The following is a 21566-nucleotide window of genomic DNA, read 5'->3' as shown; positions in this document are numbered from 1 at the left end:
GACCTCTTCACTTACACATTTTTAGGTACCTGATTATGAGAATTTGGACTCAAGAGTCAGACACGCAAGTATATTCACCACAGGGATGAGCCAACAGAGAATATACTTTTTCCCTGTTGCTGTTTCTTCATATGACAATTTCCAATTATGTAAGAAAACCAGTTGCCCAAGTCTGTTATCACTTAGTGAAGAGAAAGGTGAACATCAGAAAACTCCACCTCCAAAGCTCTTACTGAGCAGCTCCTGGAACACAAGAGGCCCTTCTGATCATCAAGAAGCAATTTAAGTTAGTGCTGTTCTAGGACTTCCCGGGCGATTCAGTGGTTAACATACCATGCTTCCACTGCAAGGGGCACAGGTTCAGTCCCTGGTCCAGGAACTAAGATCCCGTGTGCTGAGCAGCGTAACCAAAACATAACATAATAAAGTTACTGGTGTTCTACCACCAGCTGCATGAACGATTCTTCCTCAGCATTTTCCCTGAGAGGTATCCACACCTCTCCTCTACCTGACTTACATAAACCCAAAAATATCCAGACTGATGGTGAAGATGGAGAACGAGCCTTGGGTCAAATTCTCGACCATTCTGTGTTCCACCTGCTCCATGCCTTGTTTGTGGGAGACAAAGACTATATATTCAATGCAGGTTTAGTTTTCATTTCCTATTTCACATTTGTCAAAAGCTATCACACTACCTAGTTTTTTTTCTTTAGTCCTTAATAATTTCATTTCATTTAAAGCACACTCCTTACAGAACCCTTATTTGGATGATTCCCAACGTATGTTAGAGAAAGACATGCTTGAAACCAGTGGGTCTTAAGGTAGCACACGCACACACCCTTCTGAATGGGCTTCTGGGGTCTGGGGTTCCTCTCTTGCCTCCTTACCGCAGAGCCGGTGAAGTGATTTCTCGGAGTAGGTGTCACGGTCACAGCCCTTCCCGATGTGGCTGGTCTCCAGCTCCACCACTACCTGCACCGAGGCCACCGACTCGTCACACGTTTCCAGGTGGACATTCGGAAAGAGTGTCAGAGCGCCGGTGCCAGGCTCGTATTCGACCCTGCTGTTCCATCCTGCATGGGCCCACAGGGAGGGTGGGGTAGAGGGGAGAGGAGGAACACTCCTGTTAGGTCTCCATGGTGGACAGACTTTCGCAGCAGGTGCGAGAGCAGCACAGAGAGGGAGGCTCACCTTGCCACCCAGGGGTGCAGGTGGGCTTGATGCTGATCTTCACCAAAACGTCTTCTGCCGCTCTTTTCTTCCCGCAGTCATAGGCCGTGACAGTCAGCTTGTACTGGTGCTCTTTACCATAGTTCAGCTTCTCTGTGTTTTTTATGTAACCTTCCGAAGGGAAAAACAACAGTGAGAATCCAGACCCATTCTGTTTCCCTCCTCCTGAGTTTTTTTTAAATTGAAGTACAGTTGATGTACAATACTGTGGCAGTTTCAGGTGTATAGCAAAGTGATTCATGAATATATACTTTTTTTTCCAGATTATTTTCAAACCCACGTTGTGTTTTACTTCTGTTATCCTATGCTGAAACACAAAATGCACGTGCTTTCAGCCCTGGAAGTACTAACACAGAAATAAACTGATGCTTCAGATAATTAACACTCAGTTTGGCTTTCCTGAGCTTGAACACATACCAAATCCACCTTGAAAGATTGTTTACGCAGAAGAATGAGTCTACAGAATGCACCCTCCATTTATTCTTACAGCTGTATTTGATTTTATATTTAATATGTAAGGGCTTCCCTGGTGGCTCAGTGGTAAAGGAGACATGGGCTTGGTCCCTGGATGGGGAAGATGCCCTGGAGAAGGGAATGGCAACCCACTCCAGTATTACTGCCTGGGAAATCCCACAGACGGAGGAGCCTGGCAGGCTACAGTCCATGGGGTCACAGAGTCAGACACGACTTAGTGACTAAACAACAACAAGATAATGTGTAAAAGCATAAACAGACAAGATAATCCCAGTATTTCAAATATTAAATACTTTTTGCTAAAAGATTTACTTTGTTAGAGAGACTTCCTATGCTCGCCAAGCAGGAGAGAAGCCTGCTTTCTGAACATGAGTGCAGATATCTGCAAAGTGTTTGCATCATGTCCATCATTTCATCGAAGATTCTGGACTGTGTGTTAACAATGGAGACACCACAGCATCATCAAGAAGCCATAACCAAATAAAGAAGCTGAGCTCCAGACTAAGTTAATACTGTTCAATTACTAAGGATGGAGGAGGGGCTGGCAGTAAGATATCAACTGCATTTTCAAGATGAGGCAGAAGATTCCAACCTGATGGAGAACAGAAAACAAGGCAGATTGAGAAGCAGTCTTGTTCAGATGCAAGCTGGCTGAAAGGTAGGGAAATGATAAAAACATCTTAGGCAGTGGATTTTTATTAGATTTTGGTGGGAAAGGAGAAAAAGGATCATCCTAAAAGAGAACACAAAACTTTGGTGTCAGAAAACAGGCTTTCAGGGGACAGAGTAAAAATTTAAACGTAATCTAAACAGATATTTCTCCAAAGACATACAGATGGCCAAAAGGCACCCGTATGAAAAGATACTCAACAAGGCTAACTATTAGAGAAATGTAAATCAAAACTACAATGAGGTAGGGAATTCTCTGATGTTTCAGTGGTTAGGACTCCGAGCTTTCCTGCAGGGAGCAGGAGTTCCTGCTCAGGCAACTAAGATCCCACAAGCCACTCGGCATGGACTGCCCCCCACCCCCCCCACACACACATACAACTGAGTCACTGTGCTGTACACCTGAAACTAACACAACACTGTAAATCAACTATACTTCAATTAAAAATAAACCTTAAGTGTAAAGCAGACACACCAAGTTAGGTCTCGCTATGGACTGAATGTGTGTGTCCTCCCAAATTCTTACACTTGAAGCTGTGGCTCTCATGGTAATGTATCAGGAGGTGAGGCCTTTGGGAGGTGATGAGCTTTAGGTAAGCTCACAAGGGAGGAGCCCTCGAGATGGGATCAGTGTCCTTACAAGAGAAAGAGACTAGAGCTTTCTCCCTGCCACCTGGGGACACAGCAAGAAGCAGGTCCTCACCAACACTGGATTACTGAGCACTCTATCCTGGACTTCCCAGCCTCCAGAACTGTCAGAAGTCAGTGTCTGTCAGTTTGTGTTCATGGTGTTTGGTGAGACCAGCCTGAATGGACTGACTGTGAGTTTCACTGAAGTGCAGACAAAGAAAGGCTGGGTTTGAAGCCAACCGGTATAGAGGGGGCTGCCTGCCCCATCTCCCCCTCGGGGAGGAATGCGTCCGCTTCTGGGTTCTCACCATCTTTGTCGACAGTGAATGGCACATCCGGGGTGACGATCTCATAGCTGCAGATTTGGCTGAACTGGGGGGAGCAGTCTGCGTCCACCGCCTCCACCCTCAAGATGCTGTCGTACTGCCTCCCCTCCACCACTGTGGCTTTGTAGGACTTCTCCTTGAACACGGGCGCATATTCGTTGACGTCATTCACCTGAATGTGGACAGTTGCTCTGGAAGAAGGGGGAGGACAAAAGCTGTCAGTTTTGCTTTTTTGTATTTTTACCCGAAAAATAAACTTCTGCCCTATGGTTAAATTTCCTTTTTTTCCGATATCCTGTTTTATTGACTTCTATGATGGAGATGAAAATTAAACTGCTCACTGTTTTTAATTTAGCGTGGGGACAACAGAAAGTTAAAACAGGAATTTGGGTTGATGCTACCAAGTCCTACTGTGTAAGGCAGCTGGTCCATAAGAGACTTGGGAGACTTCCCTGGTGGTTCAGTGGTGAAGACTCTGTGCTTCCAAAGCAGGCAGCACAGGTTCAATCTCCAGTTGGGGAACTAAGATCCCGTACACTGCATAGAGCAGTCAAAAAAAACAAAACAGAGAGACTTCAGATTTTCTTGACAATGTAGGGCAGGGCACGCACTAGGGAGCTAACTATATACCAGGTATCTGTTTGTGCTCAACCCAGAAAGTTAAAAATATTTTGTTACAAAATCTGGGAAAAAAAAAAATTAGGAAGTAGAGGCAAAAAGTAGAGATAGAAAATGGGAAATTACGAGCATTAAAACAAGTTTTATCCTGCTTCTAAGAAACAGAGAGCATCAGTAAACCACTGCTGGGATATCATCCACTACTGACCAACAAATGGAGAACTTCAACTTGCCCTCCCTGATCAACCACATTCCATCTCCCCAGTGTGGGCACAAGAAAACTAAGGCATCATCAGACCAAGCTACTGAAAACCATCAGTCTCAAGTGCTACTGACCAGGGCATGTTTTGAATCAGACAAGGTCCCTGACTGAAACAAGCCCTTTGTCAAAGAAAACAGTAACATCGCACTTCATAAAACGCAGGAGGCATGATTCACTGGCATGTAGCTCTCCAGCTATTCACCAAGACCCTCCCCACCCCCCATGGCACCCGTCCATCCCAACCCTCATAATGAGGTACATCACCTTACTCCCGGAGCTTCTTTCCTTAACCAACACAGTAAGCAGAAATTGATACTTGGAAAAATTAAATTTGCCTAATGCTGGGGGACTAGTAAATGGTGGTGACAAGACCCTGGAAAAAGACTAAATCTAGGTCTTGCCCAATCGACTCCATGACACCAGTAGTTCTCAACTGGTAGGAAGCATGTGAACACACCCAGGATTGGGGGCAGAAGTAAGCTTTCTTTCACCAGCTCAAATGCATTTCATGCCCTTAAAATTTATAGAAAAATAAAATACATATATATAAACATAACAAAATAATATCTTCCTCCAGGAAAAGTGGGCTTGTAGAATTTTCAATGGAAGGCCCAAGTGTCCGATACTTGTTAGATGTTGAATAAAATTACTCATTCATTTATTCAACATCTAACAAGTATCAGACACTTGCTGGGAGCCATACACAAGGGTAAACACACAAGATTCCTGCCCTCAAAGAGCTGACAACCTCAATGGGGACAATCAGAAACTATCCTCTACCTTGTGTTTTAAAACTGGAAGTCGTGGGACTTCCTTGGCAGTACAGTGGCTAAGACTCTGCACTCACAATGCAGGGAGCCAGGGTTCGATCCCTGGTCAGGGAACCAGATCCTACATGCCACAACTAAGACCTGGCACAGCCAAATAAATAAATATTTTTAAAAGCAGAAAGTTTTAGGACAGTGGCAACAGTCACTGTTTTCCTTACACACAACACACACACACACACACACACACACACACACACACACACACACACACACACATATGCACTCTTTCTCTCTCTCTCTCTCTCTGTCCCGCTCACTTACTTGTGAGATTTTTTTACACTGGCCCCGTCTGGCCCCTTCCCACAGTCATAGGCCTGGATGGTGAACGTGTAGTCCTTCTGCAGCTCACAGTCCAGCTTCTCTGTGGAGCGAATGACCCCCTCGCCAGTGGATTTATCCACCACCACTGCGTCAAAGGGCACATTCTGTCCGTGAATCTTAAATCCACAAATCTCACCTGGGGAGTCAAAGTGGCATGGGTAAGGATTTCTGCCACACAAACCCAGGGTGCGCTCCCCTCCTCCCCTAAAGAAAATAAACAACGACAATTCGGCAGCCAGGGGTTGGGGGGGGCGGGGAGGGTCTGTGGACAAAGCGAGGGCGCTTGTGCTTTCATAGGGGGTAAGTTCTGGGGGCTTTAGTAAAAAGAAGCATGTTCTGGCTTTCCAAGCAACTTGTTTAACTTTGCATCCATTCATGCAGGAATACAAAAGAGAGAAAGAGAAAATATAGACAGGCATTTCACAGGAGTACTTAGGAGAGCTCCGGGGTAAAGTAGTTTCATTAGCAAACAGCCAAGGCCTGGTAACACAGAGGAGCTGCCCAGGGACCTGGGAGGGCCGGGCAGTGGTTTTGATTTGGACCAGAGAGGAGGCTAAAAGGCACAGTTAAGTGTTGAGAAAGGAAGAAGCGTGAGGCATAGGTTCAGCACCAGAATTACAGAAGGTCTGTCCAAAGAAAAAAAAAAACCTAAGAAACAAGTCTTCCTGTGCAATGAGCCTGGCTAAAATTAGGGAATCAAAACAAACTACTAAATGAGAAAAAGGTAGAAATACCAACTTTTCAGGCATCCATTTCAACAGCTATCAGCTACGACTGAGATACAGTCGCCACTCTGGGGAGGGATGTGCTAGACTGCCCTTGGTTTTGGACTCTATCCTATAAGACCTGAAGAAGAAGCCTGCCTGGGAATCGAAGTGCATCCAAGTTCGTTTATGAGCTTCATTGGGCGTTAAAGTGTAGGTCTCCATTCTGGCCCAGGGGAGAACACGTATAAACATTCTGATGCGTGTAGAATATATTTCACGTAGAAACAAAACTTCCAAAATTACAACAAGCAGAAAATGGTTACATAGTGAATCTCTCAGATCCAATTTTTTTAAAAAGAATAGGATTATCCATATAGTTCAAATGGATGTCTGATTTCCAGATATTTCTAACCAAGGGTTTGGTTACATACAATTTCCATCAATAGACTTAAAAAATAGAAACAACGTAGGAGAATAAATAGGGGGAAAAGAGCATGACAGTTTCTTCTGTTTGAGGGCTGATTCCCAATTTCATAAACATAGTTAGTGGGTTAATGTTCATAAGAGGGATAGAAAGAACCCTTTATCACCTTCTTTGGTGACTGTCACCTCAAAACTCTCTAAAGGGAGAAAAGATAAACCCATGTCAGTAATACAGGAAAGAACGAACTTGAAACAATAAGAAAAAAAAAAAGTCAAAGATGCACATATTACACAGAAAAGCTTGACATCATTTAACAATACACTCAGTAGCCAGTGGTTAAAATTGTTGGAGCAAAACTGAACCTTCAAGAACAAAATGTCTCTGCATCGCACTTACCACAGATGACACTAACCTAGGGATGAAATACTGCTGTAAAGCTTCCTCACAGCCACAGGTGTCATGGGGATCTCTCTTTTCAGGAATACTTGGATGACAACAGTGTCTAAGTCAGTCTACTTGTTTTCTAGTTTTCCGATTTTCATTTTGAAGCTAAGTTCTTGGTGGCTGTATACTGAAACGTTCAACTCATCATTGGACTTAAGGCAATAGTGGGAGGAAGGGTTTTATTTCAACCCCTTTGTTCTTGGTCTGAATAAATAACCATGTTTTCTCATCTAAGGTACCCAACCAAGGCAACCGGTATCCATACAGAGACCTCTTCTCCTGGAACATCTGCTTAAACGTGAACTGAAGCCAGGTTCGGTGCTAACTGTAGCGATGCTGCCGTGATCGTGGTTTTCACTTACTGAAACACCTGTTCTTCCGAGTCAGTATAAATCCTGCTCACCTCCCCCTACGACCCACTACAGAGCACAAACGAGAAGGTCAGGGGTACCTTGCCCCAGACTTGGCGTGGCCTCGCCAGGGAAACCAAAAGGTTACCCAGCCTCAATTTCCTGCATTTTTTTTTTTAATGTATATCCCTGAACAATATTGTTTCATTGTGTTTGTGACGTCCAGTTCTTGTGACTTGATTTTTCACTCCACCTTTTCCAGCTGTGTGCATCTGAGATGTATTTATTTTTGCTAGCACCTGCGGTTACAGAGTTCATTCACTCTCACTAGCACACACAGTTAGAAGCCAGTGAGTTAAAACATAAGTGCTTAAAACATTGCCCAGCATAAAGGAAGCCCTCCACAAACACTGGCTGTCGCTGTAATGATTTCCCATTGTGTGAACACACTGGAATTCCAGTGGTCTGCTGTGTGAACAAGGCTCAAGCCAGCCACGTGGGGCTGCTTAAAATTGAACTGAAATTCATATTAAAAGTGCATAATATTGGGCTTCCCTGGTAGCTCAGTGGATAAGAATCCACCTGCGAGTGCAGGAGATGCCGGTTCGATCCCTGAGCCAGGAAGATCTCACATGCCTCAGAGCAACTAAGCCCAGGAGCCACAGCTACTGAGTCTGTGCTCTAGAGCTCAGAAGCCACAACTACTGAAGCCTGCCTGCCTTACAGCCCGTGCTCCGCAACAAGAGGAGCCCCCAGCACTGAGAAATCCATACACCACAGCCAGAGAGTAGCCCAGCTCGCCACAACTAGAGAAAAGCCTGAGCAGCAACGAAGACCCAGCACAGCCAAATAAATAAATACTTTCAAAAATAAATTAAAAAAAAATTTTAAGTGCATAATAATAAAAACTCAGTTCCTCAGTCGCACTGGCTGCATTTCAAGTGCTCAAGAGCCACAAGTGACTAGCAACTATTCAGTGGCGATGTAGACATGAACATTCCATCACACCGCAAGCTCTACTGGGCAGCGCTGCTCAGGGCAGGGGGCAGGCAAAGCGGCAGGCCAAGTCCAGCCAGTGCATACTTCTGAGTGGCCTGCGAGCTGAAGATGGTTTCTGTGTGTTATTTCATGACACAAGATAATTATAGGAAATTCAAACGTCAGTGTCCATAAGCAATGTTTTATAGGGATGCATAAAACATAGACCTGCTAATGTCTGGTCTCGGGCTTCTTCCCCTGCCTCTCCCCCACAGTGGCACAGCTCAGTCACTGCCAAAGAGACCACCACCGCCCCCCACCCCATGGACTGCAAAGGCTCAAATCCTCACTGCCAGTCTTTTAGAGAAAGACTGGCTGATTACTGCTCTTTAATCCACCATGAGCAGAAACTGCTGGGTACCAGCTGTGTCCAACTGTTTTCCAGAATGTGGTAATTCGCTTGACTATGTTTGCACTTTTGGGGTGTAACTAATAGAGTGGCATATATATTAAGACATGTCAAGTTGCCCAGCTTTAATTCAGTGGTATAATAACATCTCAGTTGTTTTTTTTTTTTTTTTGGTGACTTGGGAGTCTGCTGTTCTAAAGAGAAAACGGTAAGGCGTCATACATCACTCACAGTGAGTGACAAGGCTTTCCCAACAAGGTCACTGCATAGGGAAGTAAGGTTTAAGACCTCAGATGAAGCCTCTGACCTGGGTGATGCTGCCTACACAGTGCAATGCTGAGTAAGAATTCAAAGATACTCACCAGGGACCTCCCTGGTGGTCTACTGGCTAAGACTCCGCACTCACAGTGCAGGGAGCCTGGGTTCCATCCCTGGTCAGAGAACTAGATCTCACATGCTGCAACCAAGATCCCACCTCCCACAGTCAAGAGCTGGCACAGCTTAAAAAAATAAGACACTCAGTCAAGCACTGTCCTTGAGATTGCTTCTGACCACGGGACCACAAGAAGTGGAACTGTCTTCTAGAAGCTATAAACTACCTGCTTCATGCTACCAGGCTGGGAGGAGGGGACAAACTTAGGCATCTCTCAGCCTTGTCAAAGAAGGACATCTCAAAATTAGTTCTCGTATTCTACTTCCTTTCTGTCCTGTTCCTTCCCACTCAATCCAGACCATGTACTATTGCTCCAGGCTTCCCAGGTGGTGAGAGTGGTAGAGAGATGTGGGTTCGATCCCCAGGTTAGGAAGATCCCCTGGAGAAGGAAATGCCAACCCACTCCAGTACTCTTGCCTGGAAAATTCCATGGACAGAGGAACCTGGTGGGCTACAGTCCATGAAGCTGCAAAGAGTGGGACACGACTGAGCAACCACCGCTCCACTAGATAAATCTACAGCTCTGCTCTCATTATGTCTGAAATCCCCCACTGGGTTCCCTGGACAACCGGGCCCTCTAGCCCTGTTGGCCTCAGAATGGACAAAACCTCCCGTTTCTCTCCACTCTTCATTCCCCTAAGATCATCTAAAATAGTCAAAAGGAGCTTTAGTATAGAGTTTTTAAAAAGCAAAACAGAAAGATATAACAATGGGTGAACCCAGCAGAGCAGAGCTCTCACTTCTCTCTCTCTGGCCATGTCCAGTTCTCATCTGACAGTGCTGAGCCCTCACTTTCCACATCGGTCCTTTTGGCTTCCAGCTGGCCTGGATTCTTTCTCAGTCTTCTTCCAAATCTTAGTTCAAGCTCTTCCCCACACAAGAGAGGGTGTCTCTGGAGCTGTTCCTGCAGCCTCTCCAAGACTGGTGCTGTCCTGCTCTCCTGCTGCAGCCCCAGTGGAGGTCACCAGCGCCAGCTCAGATACTTCCGGTTCTCTGGTGCGACAAAAATCCACTCCAGCCAACTCAGCGACAGGGCCTTCACTGAAGAGCCACCGGGAGCTCATGGAATTGACTGCAGGCCAGAGACAGGGACTTGGAGATGGTCAGAAACCAAGGCAGCTCCAGAGGCCAGCGAAGAAGAGCCACACAGTTCCACAGCAAGAAGGCCTGGATGGAAGGGCCATGCCCACAGCTGGTATCAGCACCTATCCCTCTGCTGGACATTCACATCCCAAGAGAGAGTGTCTGTCGGCCCGGCCTGGGTCATGCCTGTGCTTGGCTGGGGGAGCATGGTAACAGGTTGTAGACCCACCAACCTGGACCCAATGGGAAGGAGACCAGGGGCTGCTGAGGGAAAACTGACATATTCTGAGCAGCAAGTGTCCACTACAATGTCCCTGCTAAGCCACCTCTCCTCCTTGACCCACTTCTCCCTCCCTGGCCTTGGCACCCTTGCCCACCAGCTAGACATCCAGGTTGACTCTTACTTATGGTGACTTCTGAATTCCTTGCTTACTGGTCCAGGTTAGTTTCTGGAACCAGCCCACATGTGGCTCTAATCAAAACAGCTTTTCCAGGTACCTCAGATGTATAGTAACAAAAAGCATACACCCAAGGGTTATGCCCTAATGGCCCAGGCACAACAACCCCAGGGCTATGCCTTCCCCAGAGGACTGTGATGGCTCTCACATTCCAGTGCGCCAAGAACTGTCCGAGAAACTTGCTGAACATATCCTCTGCCAAGCCCCCTTCCCAGAAATTCAGATTCAGCAGCTCTAGGGCAGAGCCCTGTCATCTGCGTTTCTAGCAAGTGCTGCCAGGAGGCTCCAATGCCGAAAAGCTGCAATCTGCACTTGAGAGATTGGCCCATCAGTGGTTTCTGAACCTCATCAGCTGGTTATAAATTTCTAAGCTGTGTTCCTACAAGTACAGACTCAACTGGGCAAGAGCAGACAGGGGAACCTGACGGGTGCGCCCCAGGACCGTCTGGATGCAGTACTAGAAACCACGGGCGAGGTGACATCCTGTCTACTCAGCCTGGCAACAGAAACCATGCAGCTCTGGGCTCATTTCCAAACCTCTGCTCCTCCAACACACCAAAGGGCTGACTCTTAACCCACCTCTTTGGGACCCCTGCCAGCTCGCACCTCTGTTCCATCCTCCCCACTGCCCGTTACTGCCCAACCACGTACATCCTTCCCATCCTTGGCAGGAGCTCAAGTCTGCCTTTGGAAATCACATCCTTATCTTTCCATGAACTCCAGTCCACCCAGTGCTGCCTCTCTCACTTGACAATGACCTACAGATGTCCAGGCACCCCTGCTTAACTTTCGGACGATGCTGGTCTCACCTTCCCACCTAGAAGATCAGTGTTCTGAGAAATGCTTTTTTGCATTCTCTGGGAGGCCTAGCAAAGCTACCTAATATTTAATCATTATTGATCTCAAACCATTCCTTGTTTATTTAAAACTACTACTCAACCGGTTACTGCCTTGCACTAGGCTGTTACACAAGATTTCTGACATTCCAATTTTTCACGTATTTTGACATTTTCAGACAAAAATGGCATTCTCATGTGACTTAACCTAATATATCCAACTCATGGCTGCAGACACAGTCCCAGCCCAGCTGCACGTTGTTGACAAAGCAAAACTGGGCGGAGGTGTATGGTGGTGAAGCCCGTGGGCCACCCTCAGGGCACGTGAGTCATGAGAATTACACAGAATATGGAGAAAAGCAGCCCAGGCGTGAGCCAGTTCTAATTAAATGTCAACAGAAGTCAAGCTCCTGTTCTTGCCCTGAAATTTCTTTTGGACTCCTTTCATATCATAATTGTTTAATCTTGTAAAGTATCTGTACTCAGACTAGGAAGGCAGGAGAAAGAATGCTTCTGTAACCACATATGAAAGGGAAGAGCTTCAAAAAAGGTAGGGGGTGGGGGTGGATGCAGGGCTTCCTAGGTGGCAGGGTGTAAAGAATCCACTGGTTAGTGCAGGAGATGCAAAAAATTCAGGTTGGATCTCTGCATCAGGAAGATCCTCTGGAGGAGGAAATGGCAACCCACTTCAGTATTCTTACCTGGGAAATCCCACGGACAGAGGAGCCTGGTGGGCTACAGTCTATGGGATCACAAAGAGTTGGACATGACTATGCATGCATGCAGAGTGTTCAGCTCCTAATACAGGCAACTCACTGGGGTCAAAGGTGTCACCGTAAAAACAGCAACAATGTGGCTGATAAAGTGGCTCCAGCCTGTACCTGCCCATTAAATACATACAACGTACAAGTCACATGTTTTATCCCCACCTCTACTCGGGCTTTTAGCAGATTAAAGAAAAGGGGCTGACCTGAAGGGTGTGGTTTTCATTTTCTAAAACGCCTGACCAATACCAAGACGTTATTTGCCTAGTCTTACCCCAATGGCACTCATCTCACATGCTAGTAAAGTAATGCTCAAAATTCTCCAAGCCAGGCTTCAGCAATACTTGAACCGTGAACTTCCTGACGTTCAAGCTGGTTTTAGAAAAGGCAGAGGAACCAGAGATCAAATTCCAAACATTCGCTGGATCATGGAAAAAGCGAGAGTTCCAGAAAAACATCTATTTCTGCTTTATTGACTATGCCAAAGACTTTGACTGTGTGGATCACAATAAACTGTGGAAAATTCTGAAAGAGATGGGAATACCAGACCACCTGACCTGCCTCTTGAGAAATCTGTATGCAGGTCAGGAAGCAACAGTTAGAACTGGACATGGAACAACAGACTGGTTCCAAATAGGAAAAGGAGTACGTCAAGGCTGTATATTGTCACTCTGCTTATTTAACTTATATGCAGAGTACATCATGAGAAACGCTGGAGTGGAGAAATATCAATAACCTCAGATATGCAGATGACACCACCCTTATGGTAGAAAGTGAAGAGGAACTAAAAAGCCTCTTGATGAAAGTGAAAGAGGAGTGTGAAAAAGTTGGCATAAAGCTCAACATTCAGAAAACAAAGATCATGGCATCCAGTCCCATCACTTCATGGGAAATAGATGGGTAAACAGTGGAAACAGTGTCAGACTTTATTTTGGGGGGCTCCAAAATCACTGTAGATGGTGACTGCAGCCATGAAATTAAAAGACACTTACTCCTTGGAAGAAAAGTATGACCACCCTAGATAGCATATGCAAAAGCAGAGACATTACTTTGCCTACCAAGGTCTGTCTAGTCAAGGCTATGGTTTTTCCAGTGGTCATGTGTGGATGTGAGAGTTGGACTGTGAAGAAGGCTGAGCACTGAAGAGTTGATGCTTTTGAACTGTGGTGTTGGAGAAGACTCTTGAGAGTCCCTTGGAATGCAAGGAGATCCAACCAGTCCATTCTGAAGGAGATCAACCCTGGGATTTCTTTGGAAGGAATGATGCTAAAGCTGAAACTCCAGTACTTTGGCCACCTCATGCGAAGAGTTGACTCACTGGAAAAGACTCTGATGCTGGGAGGGGTTGGGGGCAGGAGGAGAAGGGGACGACAGAAGATGAGATGGCTGGATGGCATCACGGACTCGATGGACGTGAGTTTGAGTGAACTCCGGGAGTTGGTGATGGACAGGGAGGCCTGGCGTGCTGCAATTCATGGGGTCGCAAAGAGTCGGACACAACTAAGCGACTGAACTGAACTGAGCCCCAAGAAAACAATGTGGGCCAAACTCTGTGCATTTCACATGATCGTCTGATGAGTGACAAATTACAAACACACTTCGGTGACCAGGCTTCCCACATTTCACGGGTGTTTATTTAGAAGCTTAGACAAGTCATCTGCAGTGGTTACCCACACACAGGCCCTGTTATGGGATTAAGACCATGGACCAGAATGTTTACCGTGTCGTAAAGTCAGTGTCATGAGAGCCGACCTGGTGAAGCTAAGAACCACACTGGGGTCAGGCTGCCTGGTTCCAAGGCTGAGCTGTCATTTGTGGGCTGAGTGATCTCAGGCAAACTCATTCGGCCCTTCTAGCAGAATTTACAGATCACTGACTAGTCCCAGGGACTTCTCTGGTGGTCCAGTGATTAAGACTCCCGCTTCCACTGCAGCAGGCACAGGTTCTATCCCTGGTCAGGGAACTGAGATCCCGCTTGCTGTGAAGCATGACCAAAAATTAAAAATAAATCAAAACAAAAACCCAAACACCAACTAGTCCCACAGGCTTGGGATTAGATGGAGAACCCGGCAGTCATGCTGCTGACAGATGTGCTCTGAGCCTCCGTTTCCTCATCTGGAAAATGGGGGTATGACAGTCTCTATCACATGAGACTGCTGGAAGGAATCAAAGGAACCAGCAGAGCTGGAGAACACCCCCTGTGCCACACCGAAGAGAGCTCAAAATAAATGTCAGCTGTGGCTGCTGCCACCACCATCCTGATGCTAAAGTAAACTCAACGTCACCACCCCCAACTGCAACCTAAGATCAAAATAAGGCTCAGACCTGTCCTCCGCTTTACCCAAAAAGCATTTAAGAAACTCAGTGAGAAAATGGACTACTAGTAAGACTACTAGAGGAAGATGGAAAACAGTTCTCATGTAATGTTATGTGAAAAAAAATTTTTTTAAAGATTCTTAACAGCAGCAGTGAACACTGAAAATAGCACCTACTACATACCAGGCATTGTTTTAAGCTCTTCATATTTATAAATAAATAGGCTAATATTCTCCAAACCCTATAAGGTATATGATATTATCTTCATGTTACAAATGATGAGAATGAGGCTCAGAGATGTTAAGTAATTTGCCCAGAGCCACACGGCCAATGAGCCTCACAGCCAGGATTCAAGCACTAGGCTCCAGGATTTGTGTTCCTTATGTACCTGTCTGCTACAGCCCGGTGGGGGCAGTGCTCTGCGTAGCAGCTGGATGGGAGTTGGATGGGTACCATGGTAACAGAAGAGAGAGGGAGACAGGAGGTCCCTTCCCTGGATTGTGCAGCTACTCACTTCGGTAGGAAGAGGACTATGCTTCAGGAAGAGTAGATGAGCACCAGTTCCACCTCTAGGTGTATAATTGAGAGCACTGAACATCCACACAGAGACTTGTACACGGATGTTCACAGTATCACTACTCACAGTGGCCACAAAGTGCAAATGATTCTGATGCCCATTACTGATGGATGAATAAACAAAATGTGGTCCATCCATACACTAAAATATTATTTGGCAATAAGAAGGAACGAGGGACATGCCACAACGTGGGTGAACCTCCAGGTCATCATGCTAAGTGAAAGATGCTAGTCACAAAAAGCCACGTGTTCTTGTGTGAAATATCCAGAATACAGGCAAATCCAAAAACACGTAGTAGACTAGTGGCTGCCAAGGGGAGTGGCTGCTAACAGAGGCAAGTGTTTCTTGTTGGGGTGATGAAATGTTGTAGAATTAGACAGTAGCTGACGGTAGAACAATCTTATGAATACACTAAAAACCAGTGAACTGTATACATTACGGTATATGAACTGTATTTTTTTTAAAAAAGACTATAAGACCAACTGTGCTCCCCTCTGAAAATCTCCAGAAGGAAAATATTTATTTTTTCTGTCCACTATGGCAAATGTAATCAAGGTACCACTATACTTGGCTCTACACTGCTTCTCCATATAGTTTTTTAAAATCCCAATATATAACTTTGGCACATCAGTAAAAAACACCTGAGAATCTCTAAAAACATAAAACTTCATAAGTACTATTTCATTTAAGATTATATGTCAAGGATTTTTTTTTTTTGCAATACTCATTTATATTTTAGCCAGAAACAATTATGCAAACACTAACAACTTATATCAGGGGCCACACAGCATGTAATATCTAAAAAGTTAGATAAATCTTACATTTAATAATTTCACAATTAAAATGGTGTTTTTATTCCCCCAGTAGTAAATCCATATATCAAAATAAAAAAATAATAAAAATGAACCTATCTTCAATTGTGAGGGTAATAAATATTTTTGAAAAGAGAATTTACCATAACAATCTATATTGTACCCACCAAAAATAATATATCTGAACTTAAAACAAAATTCACATTTTACTTAGGTTGAAATAAACTATATCCCCTGGAGAAAGGAAAGGCTACCCACTCCAGTATTCTGGCCTGGAGAATTCCATGGACTGTATAGTCTATGGGGTCACAAAGAGTCGGACACAACTGAGGGACTTTCATTCTCAAACTATACAAAATTGATTTTCTTCACCAAAACTAAAAGCAATATTTTCTGTATTATTCCTACATACACCACAAAACACTTATTTTTGTAGGTTTTCTAGGTGTTGCTTAATACATTAAGTTTTAATAAATGACACAATAAAATTAAATTCAACAAGAAAAAAGTGACATGTAAAATGACTTCAAAGTTAGTACTCAGTGTACATTCACTTCCTACTTCCCGTCCTCTGTAACTTTCTGTGCTGCCTAACACAGCATCACAGTTAAGAGCCACCCTGCCCGACTGGGAATCTGGCCTCTGACACATCTAAGCCGTGTGACCCAGAGCTGGTAAGTTAGCAGCTCTGTGCTTCAGCTTCCTCTCTTTAAAGAGGGGTGACAAGAAGTATACTTACCTAAAAAGGCTGTTGAGGATTAAACACAAATGCATATTTGTACAGTACTTACAACAATGCCTAGGACACTGAATGCTTTATAAGGGCTATGCATCATGAGTGATATAACGGGACAGAGCTCCACCAAAAACAGGACTGGGTACAGCTGAGAATTTGTAAAGAGAGGCCTGGGGGAGCAGATGCCAGAACTCCTGACTACAATTGCTTCTCAAAATCAATCAGATGTCAGAGACGTGCAAGTACCCTCAGGAACATAAGCTACATGACCCTAGTAAGGTTACTGACAAGGCCCCGAAACGTCACACCGCAAGGAGGAACTGTATATAATAAACAAAGGTGTTGCATGCAAAGTGTGTGTAAATATATCTATGCAAATACTCAAAAATTTAGTGATGCCCAGAGGAAACCATAGGCAATGCTAAAAATGATTTTAAATCAGGGGAGGGGAAAACAACCAAAAAAAAAAAAAAATCACCTTGGCTACCAGACAGAGACTGTGTGTGTCTTCCTAGCACAGGGCACTTCCTCAACCACGCATCTAACTGGACTTCTCTCTAAAAACCAATAAACAAGTAAAACTAATCAAGAAGGTCTGTCCCTACCACTGACTCAATAGCACAAGCTGCTTCTCAGGTTACTCCACTGGAAATGGGATGTGGCACTTGAACAGAAAGAAGAGAAATTCAGTTTTTAAATAGCTCTTCAGAGACACCCTTGCATTCATGTCTCCCATTTACCATAGTAAATTCAATGTATGGAATGATCTGTATGAGCTAACTGAATTTTTCTCATTTGTTTTGAGGCAAACAGAACAAACAGATCTTGTTCTGGAAAAACATCAGGCAAAAACCACTCTTTAAAAATTAACTTCACGTCTCTTTTGACTCTGAGGCAAAGAAAGGGAGAAGTAGCCTGTTCCTCCGCCTATTAAGGATGTGACCACGGCCTTGACGTAAAGCAAGAACAGTTCTGATTTGCAAAGTGCTGTTGGAAGCCATCAAGACAGCAGATCTTCAGAGCAACCCTTGATCTGTCCCAGTGAACAGTGAGCTTACAATCTTATAAAGTAACTCATACTGAAGATTTACTGAAAGTAACATCTAAGCCAAATGAAATCACTTATAAAAGACTGCTCCATATTCTCAACTAAGTCTCTTCAGGTAACTGAAACCTAGGTAGTGCAAGGAAAATCATGACCTGTAATCACGTATATCAGGGGCCCCCAGCTTCTGGAATCTGAAGCCTGATGATCTGAGGTGGAGCTGATGTAATAATAAAGTGTTCTATAAATATAATGCACTTGAATCATCCCCAAACCATCCCTTACCTCCTGCCACAGCCCATGGAAAAATTGTCTTCCATGGAACCTCGTCCCTGGTGCAAAAGGCTTAGGGACCGCTGCTCCAGATCCTTGCCGCTCAGAGCCCCAGAGCACCAGGAAATAGGTTAGAAAGGCAAGGTCGCAGGTGCCCCCAGAACCACTGTATCCAAGCCTGCATTTTAAGCACGATCCCGTGCTCTGCACAGACACAAAAGCCTGAGATGCACTGATCTGGATGCTCTCTCACTGGTTACATCAAGACAAGAAACACAGCGATGCAATTAAATGTTCTGCCTCTCAACAAGTACAGGCTTTGCAAGGGCAGTCAGGTACCCCTGTGGTACGTGGGGGCCACACACAACCCTTAGCTATCAAGACATTCTCAGAAAGGCTCAGAAACAACCCAAATGGGACACATGAAATGCTTCCCAGACTCACGACAGGGAGTGAACAAAGGCTGGTACCTGCGAAGCGCAAAGGAGCGTCTTTGTCCAGGGCGATGAGAGGGGGGTCGAGGAGCACGGTGCTGTCGCTCTCCGTAACTAAGCCATGATATGTGGGCTCCAGCCACGGCTTGTGCTTGTTGACTGTGTTTAGAAACAGAAGGAGAAAGGACATAGGCCAGGTTAGGATCGTTATTTTCAACGCCACCGCTTTTGAAAACATACATCCGTATCATTAACAATAAAACCCTCATGAGTCTGAAAGGCCACACTGCTATTTTTTGTGGCCAAGTCTGGTAACAAGACCCCAGTGGGATGAACTCCTAAAGAAATGCAGAAATTATCTGAGGCTAACCCCCAAAGCAACCAAAAATAAGAAATGAACTGCTCTAGAAACTGAAAGAAAGAAAAAAGATTGATGGTTATATGGACAGTTTCACAGACTAACTCATACCACCTCTGTTTCCAGCCGATCCTAGAAGAGTTACAAATAAAAATATGTTATTTCTTGGATTAAAAGATACAAACTAAACAACAAGGCCCCACTGTATAGCACAGGGAACTGTACTCAAAATCTTGTAACAAACCATGGGTTTGCTGTTCAGTTGCTAAGTCATGCACCCCCATGAACTATAGCCCACCAAGCTTCCCTGTCCTTCACTATCTCCTGGAATTTGCTCAAGTTCCTGTCCACTGAGTCAGTGACGGGAAAGAATATGAAAAAGAATATACAGATATGATAAAGATATAAAGATAAAGAATAAAGATAATGTATATGTGTGTATGAGAGAGAGAGAGAATATATATATAAGACCCCTTAGACTGTAGCCCACCAGGATCCTCTGTCCATGGAATTCTTCAGACAAGAATCCTGGGATAGGTAGCCATTCCCTCCTTCAGGGGATCTTCCTGACCTAGGGATAAAACTCGGGTCTCCCAAACTGCGTGCGTGCTAAATCAAGCAGATTCTTTACCATCTGAGCCACCAGGGAAGCCTACATTTAAGAGTATATACTTAAATATATACATATATTTTTAAAGACAGAATCACTTTGCCGTATACCAGAAACACATTATAAATCAACTATACCTCCAAAAAAACAACTTTTTTTTAAAGAGATACAAACCGCTACATATGAAATACAGAAGCAACAAAGGCAGACTGTATAGCAGAGAAATACAGCCATTATTTGAAAATAACTTTAAACAAATGTAATCTATAAATACACTGAATCACTCTATCTTACACATGAAACTAACATAACATTGTAAATCAACTATACTTCAATTTTTAAAATCTTATTTCTTTATGATAATAACAGTATTATTTAAAATTAGCATTACAAAAAGAAATGTAAAACAAATGGGTGAAACAAAATTTATGAATATAAAATTACAAATATAATGAATTAAAAGAAAATGATACACAAAATTCCTGAAAAATCTGACTGAAAACAGTGATCAAGAAAAACCTGTTTTAAAAAATAATAATAATCTGCTCTGGGATCAGGACAGCCTGGACCCAGAGCCCAGCGGCCCCCTGTAATGTGCTGTGTGACCTGGAACACGAACCTGATCTCCTCAATCCCCTTTTTGGAATGTCTGCTTTTGGCTGCCCTGGGTCCTCACTGCTCCACGTGGACTCTCTCTGGTTGTGGCACTTGGGCTCACTGCAGTGGCTTCTCTTGCTGCAGAGAACAGGCTCCAGGCACAAGGGCCTCAGTACTTGCAGCACAGCGGCTCAGGAGTTGCGGCGCACGAGTCTAGTTGCTCTGAGGCATGTTGAATCTCCCTAGACCAAGGATCAAACCCATGTCCCCTGCATTGGTAGGTGGATTCTCATCCAGCGCACCACCAGGGAAGTCCTCAATTTCCTCTTTAGTGAAGCCTGGACCCCCATCCCCAACAACCCACAGGGCTGGGGTGGACAACTGGAGAAGTGATTGTTTTTCCTTCTCAGTTGGGTACTAGCACTGCTCCTTTCGTGTTTAGGTTACGAACATCTGCTCTGACAGCCCGCTGATCTGCGAAAATGAATTTGTGGTTTCTGTCCATTTCGTTTTTCCCCAGCTGTGGCCCCCAGAGAGTCTGTGCTGAGACTTTCCTCTGGTTGAGGCCACCAAGCCCCTCCCTGGGTTCCTCTCTCCACCAGCCTATTTTGAGCTCCTCTCACAGTTAGAACCTTTCCATTTTCCTATTTTCACCTTCTGAGTATTCACATTATAACCTCAGGATATAGATTAACCATGGAATGACTCATGAAGCTGATCTGATTAAAAGGAATGTTGTTGTTGTTCAGCCACTAAGTCATGTCTGACTCTGCCACCCCGTGGACTGCAGCCCACAAGGCTTCCCTGTTCTTCACTACATCACATTCATGTCCATTGAGTCAGTGATGGGGAAACAATGGAAACAGTGAGATGTTTCACTTTATTTGGGAGGGGGCTCCAAAATCACTGCAGATGGTGACTGCAGCCACGAAATTAAAAGATGCTTGCTCCTGGAAGAAAAGCTATGATCAACCTAGACAGCAGAGACATTAATTACTTTGCCAACAAAGGTCCGTCTAGTCAAAGCTATGGTTTTTCCAGTAGTCGTGTATGGATGTGAGAGTTGGGACTACAAAGAAAGCTAAGCGTTGAAGAATTTATGCTTTTGAACCATGGTGTTGGAGAAGACTCTTGAGAGTCCCTTGGACTGCAAGGATATCAAACCAGTCAATCCTAAAAGAAATTAGTTCTGAATATTCATTGGAAGGACTGATGCTGAAGCTGAAACTTTGGCCACCTCATGCAAAGAGCTGCTCACTGGAAAAGGCCCTGATGCTGGGAAAGATTGAAGGCGGGAAGAGAAGGGGACAACAGAGAATGAGATGGTTGGATAGCATCACTGACTCAATGTACATGAGTTTGAGCAAGCTCTGGGAGGTGGTGATGGATACTGAAGAGTGCCGCAGTACATGAGGTCGCAAAGAATCGGACACGACTGAGCGACTGAACTGAACTGAGTCAGTGATACCATCCAACCATCTCACCCTCTGTCATCCCCTTCTCCTCCTGCCTTCAATCTTTCCCAGCATCAGGGTCTTTTCCAATGAGTTGGCTCTTCAGAT

The 21566-nt window shown here is 44.7% G+C and overlaps 1 protein-coding gene across 4 annotated transcripts in view; it reads right to left on the bottom strand.

The window, feature by feature from the left end:
* Positions 1 to 21566, bottom strand: part of CLSTN1 (calsyntenin 1) — a 77364-nt gene that overhangs the window by 23347 nt on the left and 32451 nt on the right. For 2 of the 4 annotated variants that reach the window (XM_052654196.1, XM_052654198.1), the window contains exons 2-7: positions 18476 to 18598; positions 6658 to 6687; positions 5301 to 5496; positions 3312 to 3520; positions 1192 to 1341; positions 888 to 1073 (exon numbers count right to left, since the gene is read on the bottom strand). In XM_052654196.1, coding sequence (XP_052510156.1) covers positions 888 to 1073; positions 1192 to 1341; positions 3312 to 3520; positions 5301 to 5496; positions 6658 to 6687; positions 18476 to 18598 — 894 coding nt within the window. The remainder of the gene's footprint in view (positions 1 to 887; positions 1074 to 1191; positions 1342 to 3311; positions 3521 to 5300; positions 5497 to 6657; positions 6688 to 18475; positions 18599 to 21566) is intronic. The other 2 variants (XM_052654197.1, XM_052654199.1) reach the window with 1 other exon arrangement.

Source organism: Budorcas taxicolor, chromosome 16 (assembly GCF_023091745.1).
Source record: "Budorcas taxicolor isolate Tak-1 chromosome 16, Takin1.1, whole genome shotgun sequence".
In the NCBI taxonomy this organism is placed as follows: Eukaryota; Metazoa; Chordata; class Mammalia; order Artiodactyla; family Bovidae; genus Budorcas; species Budorcas taxicolor.
Note: the sequence above shows the minus strand (reverse complement) of the source record. Positions and strands in the feature narration are given on the sequence as shown.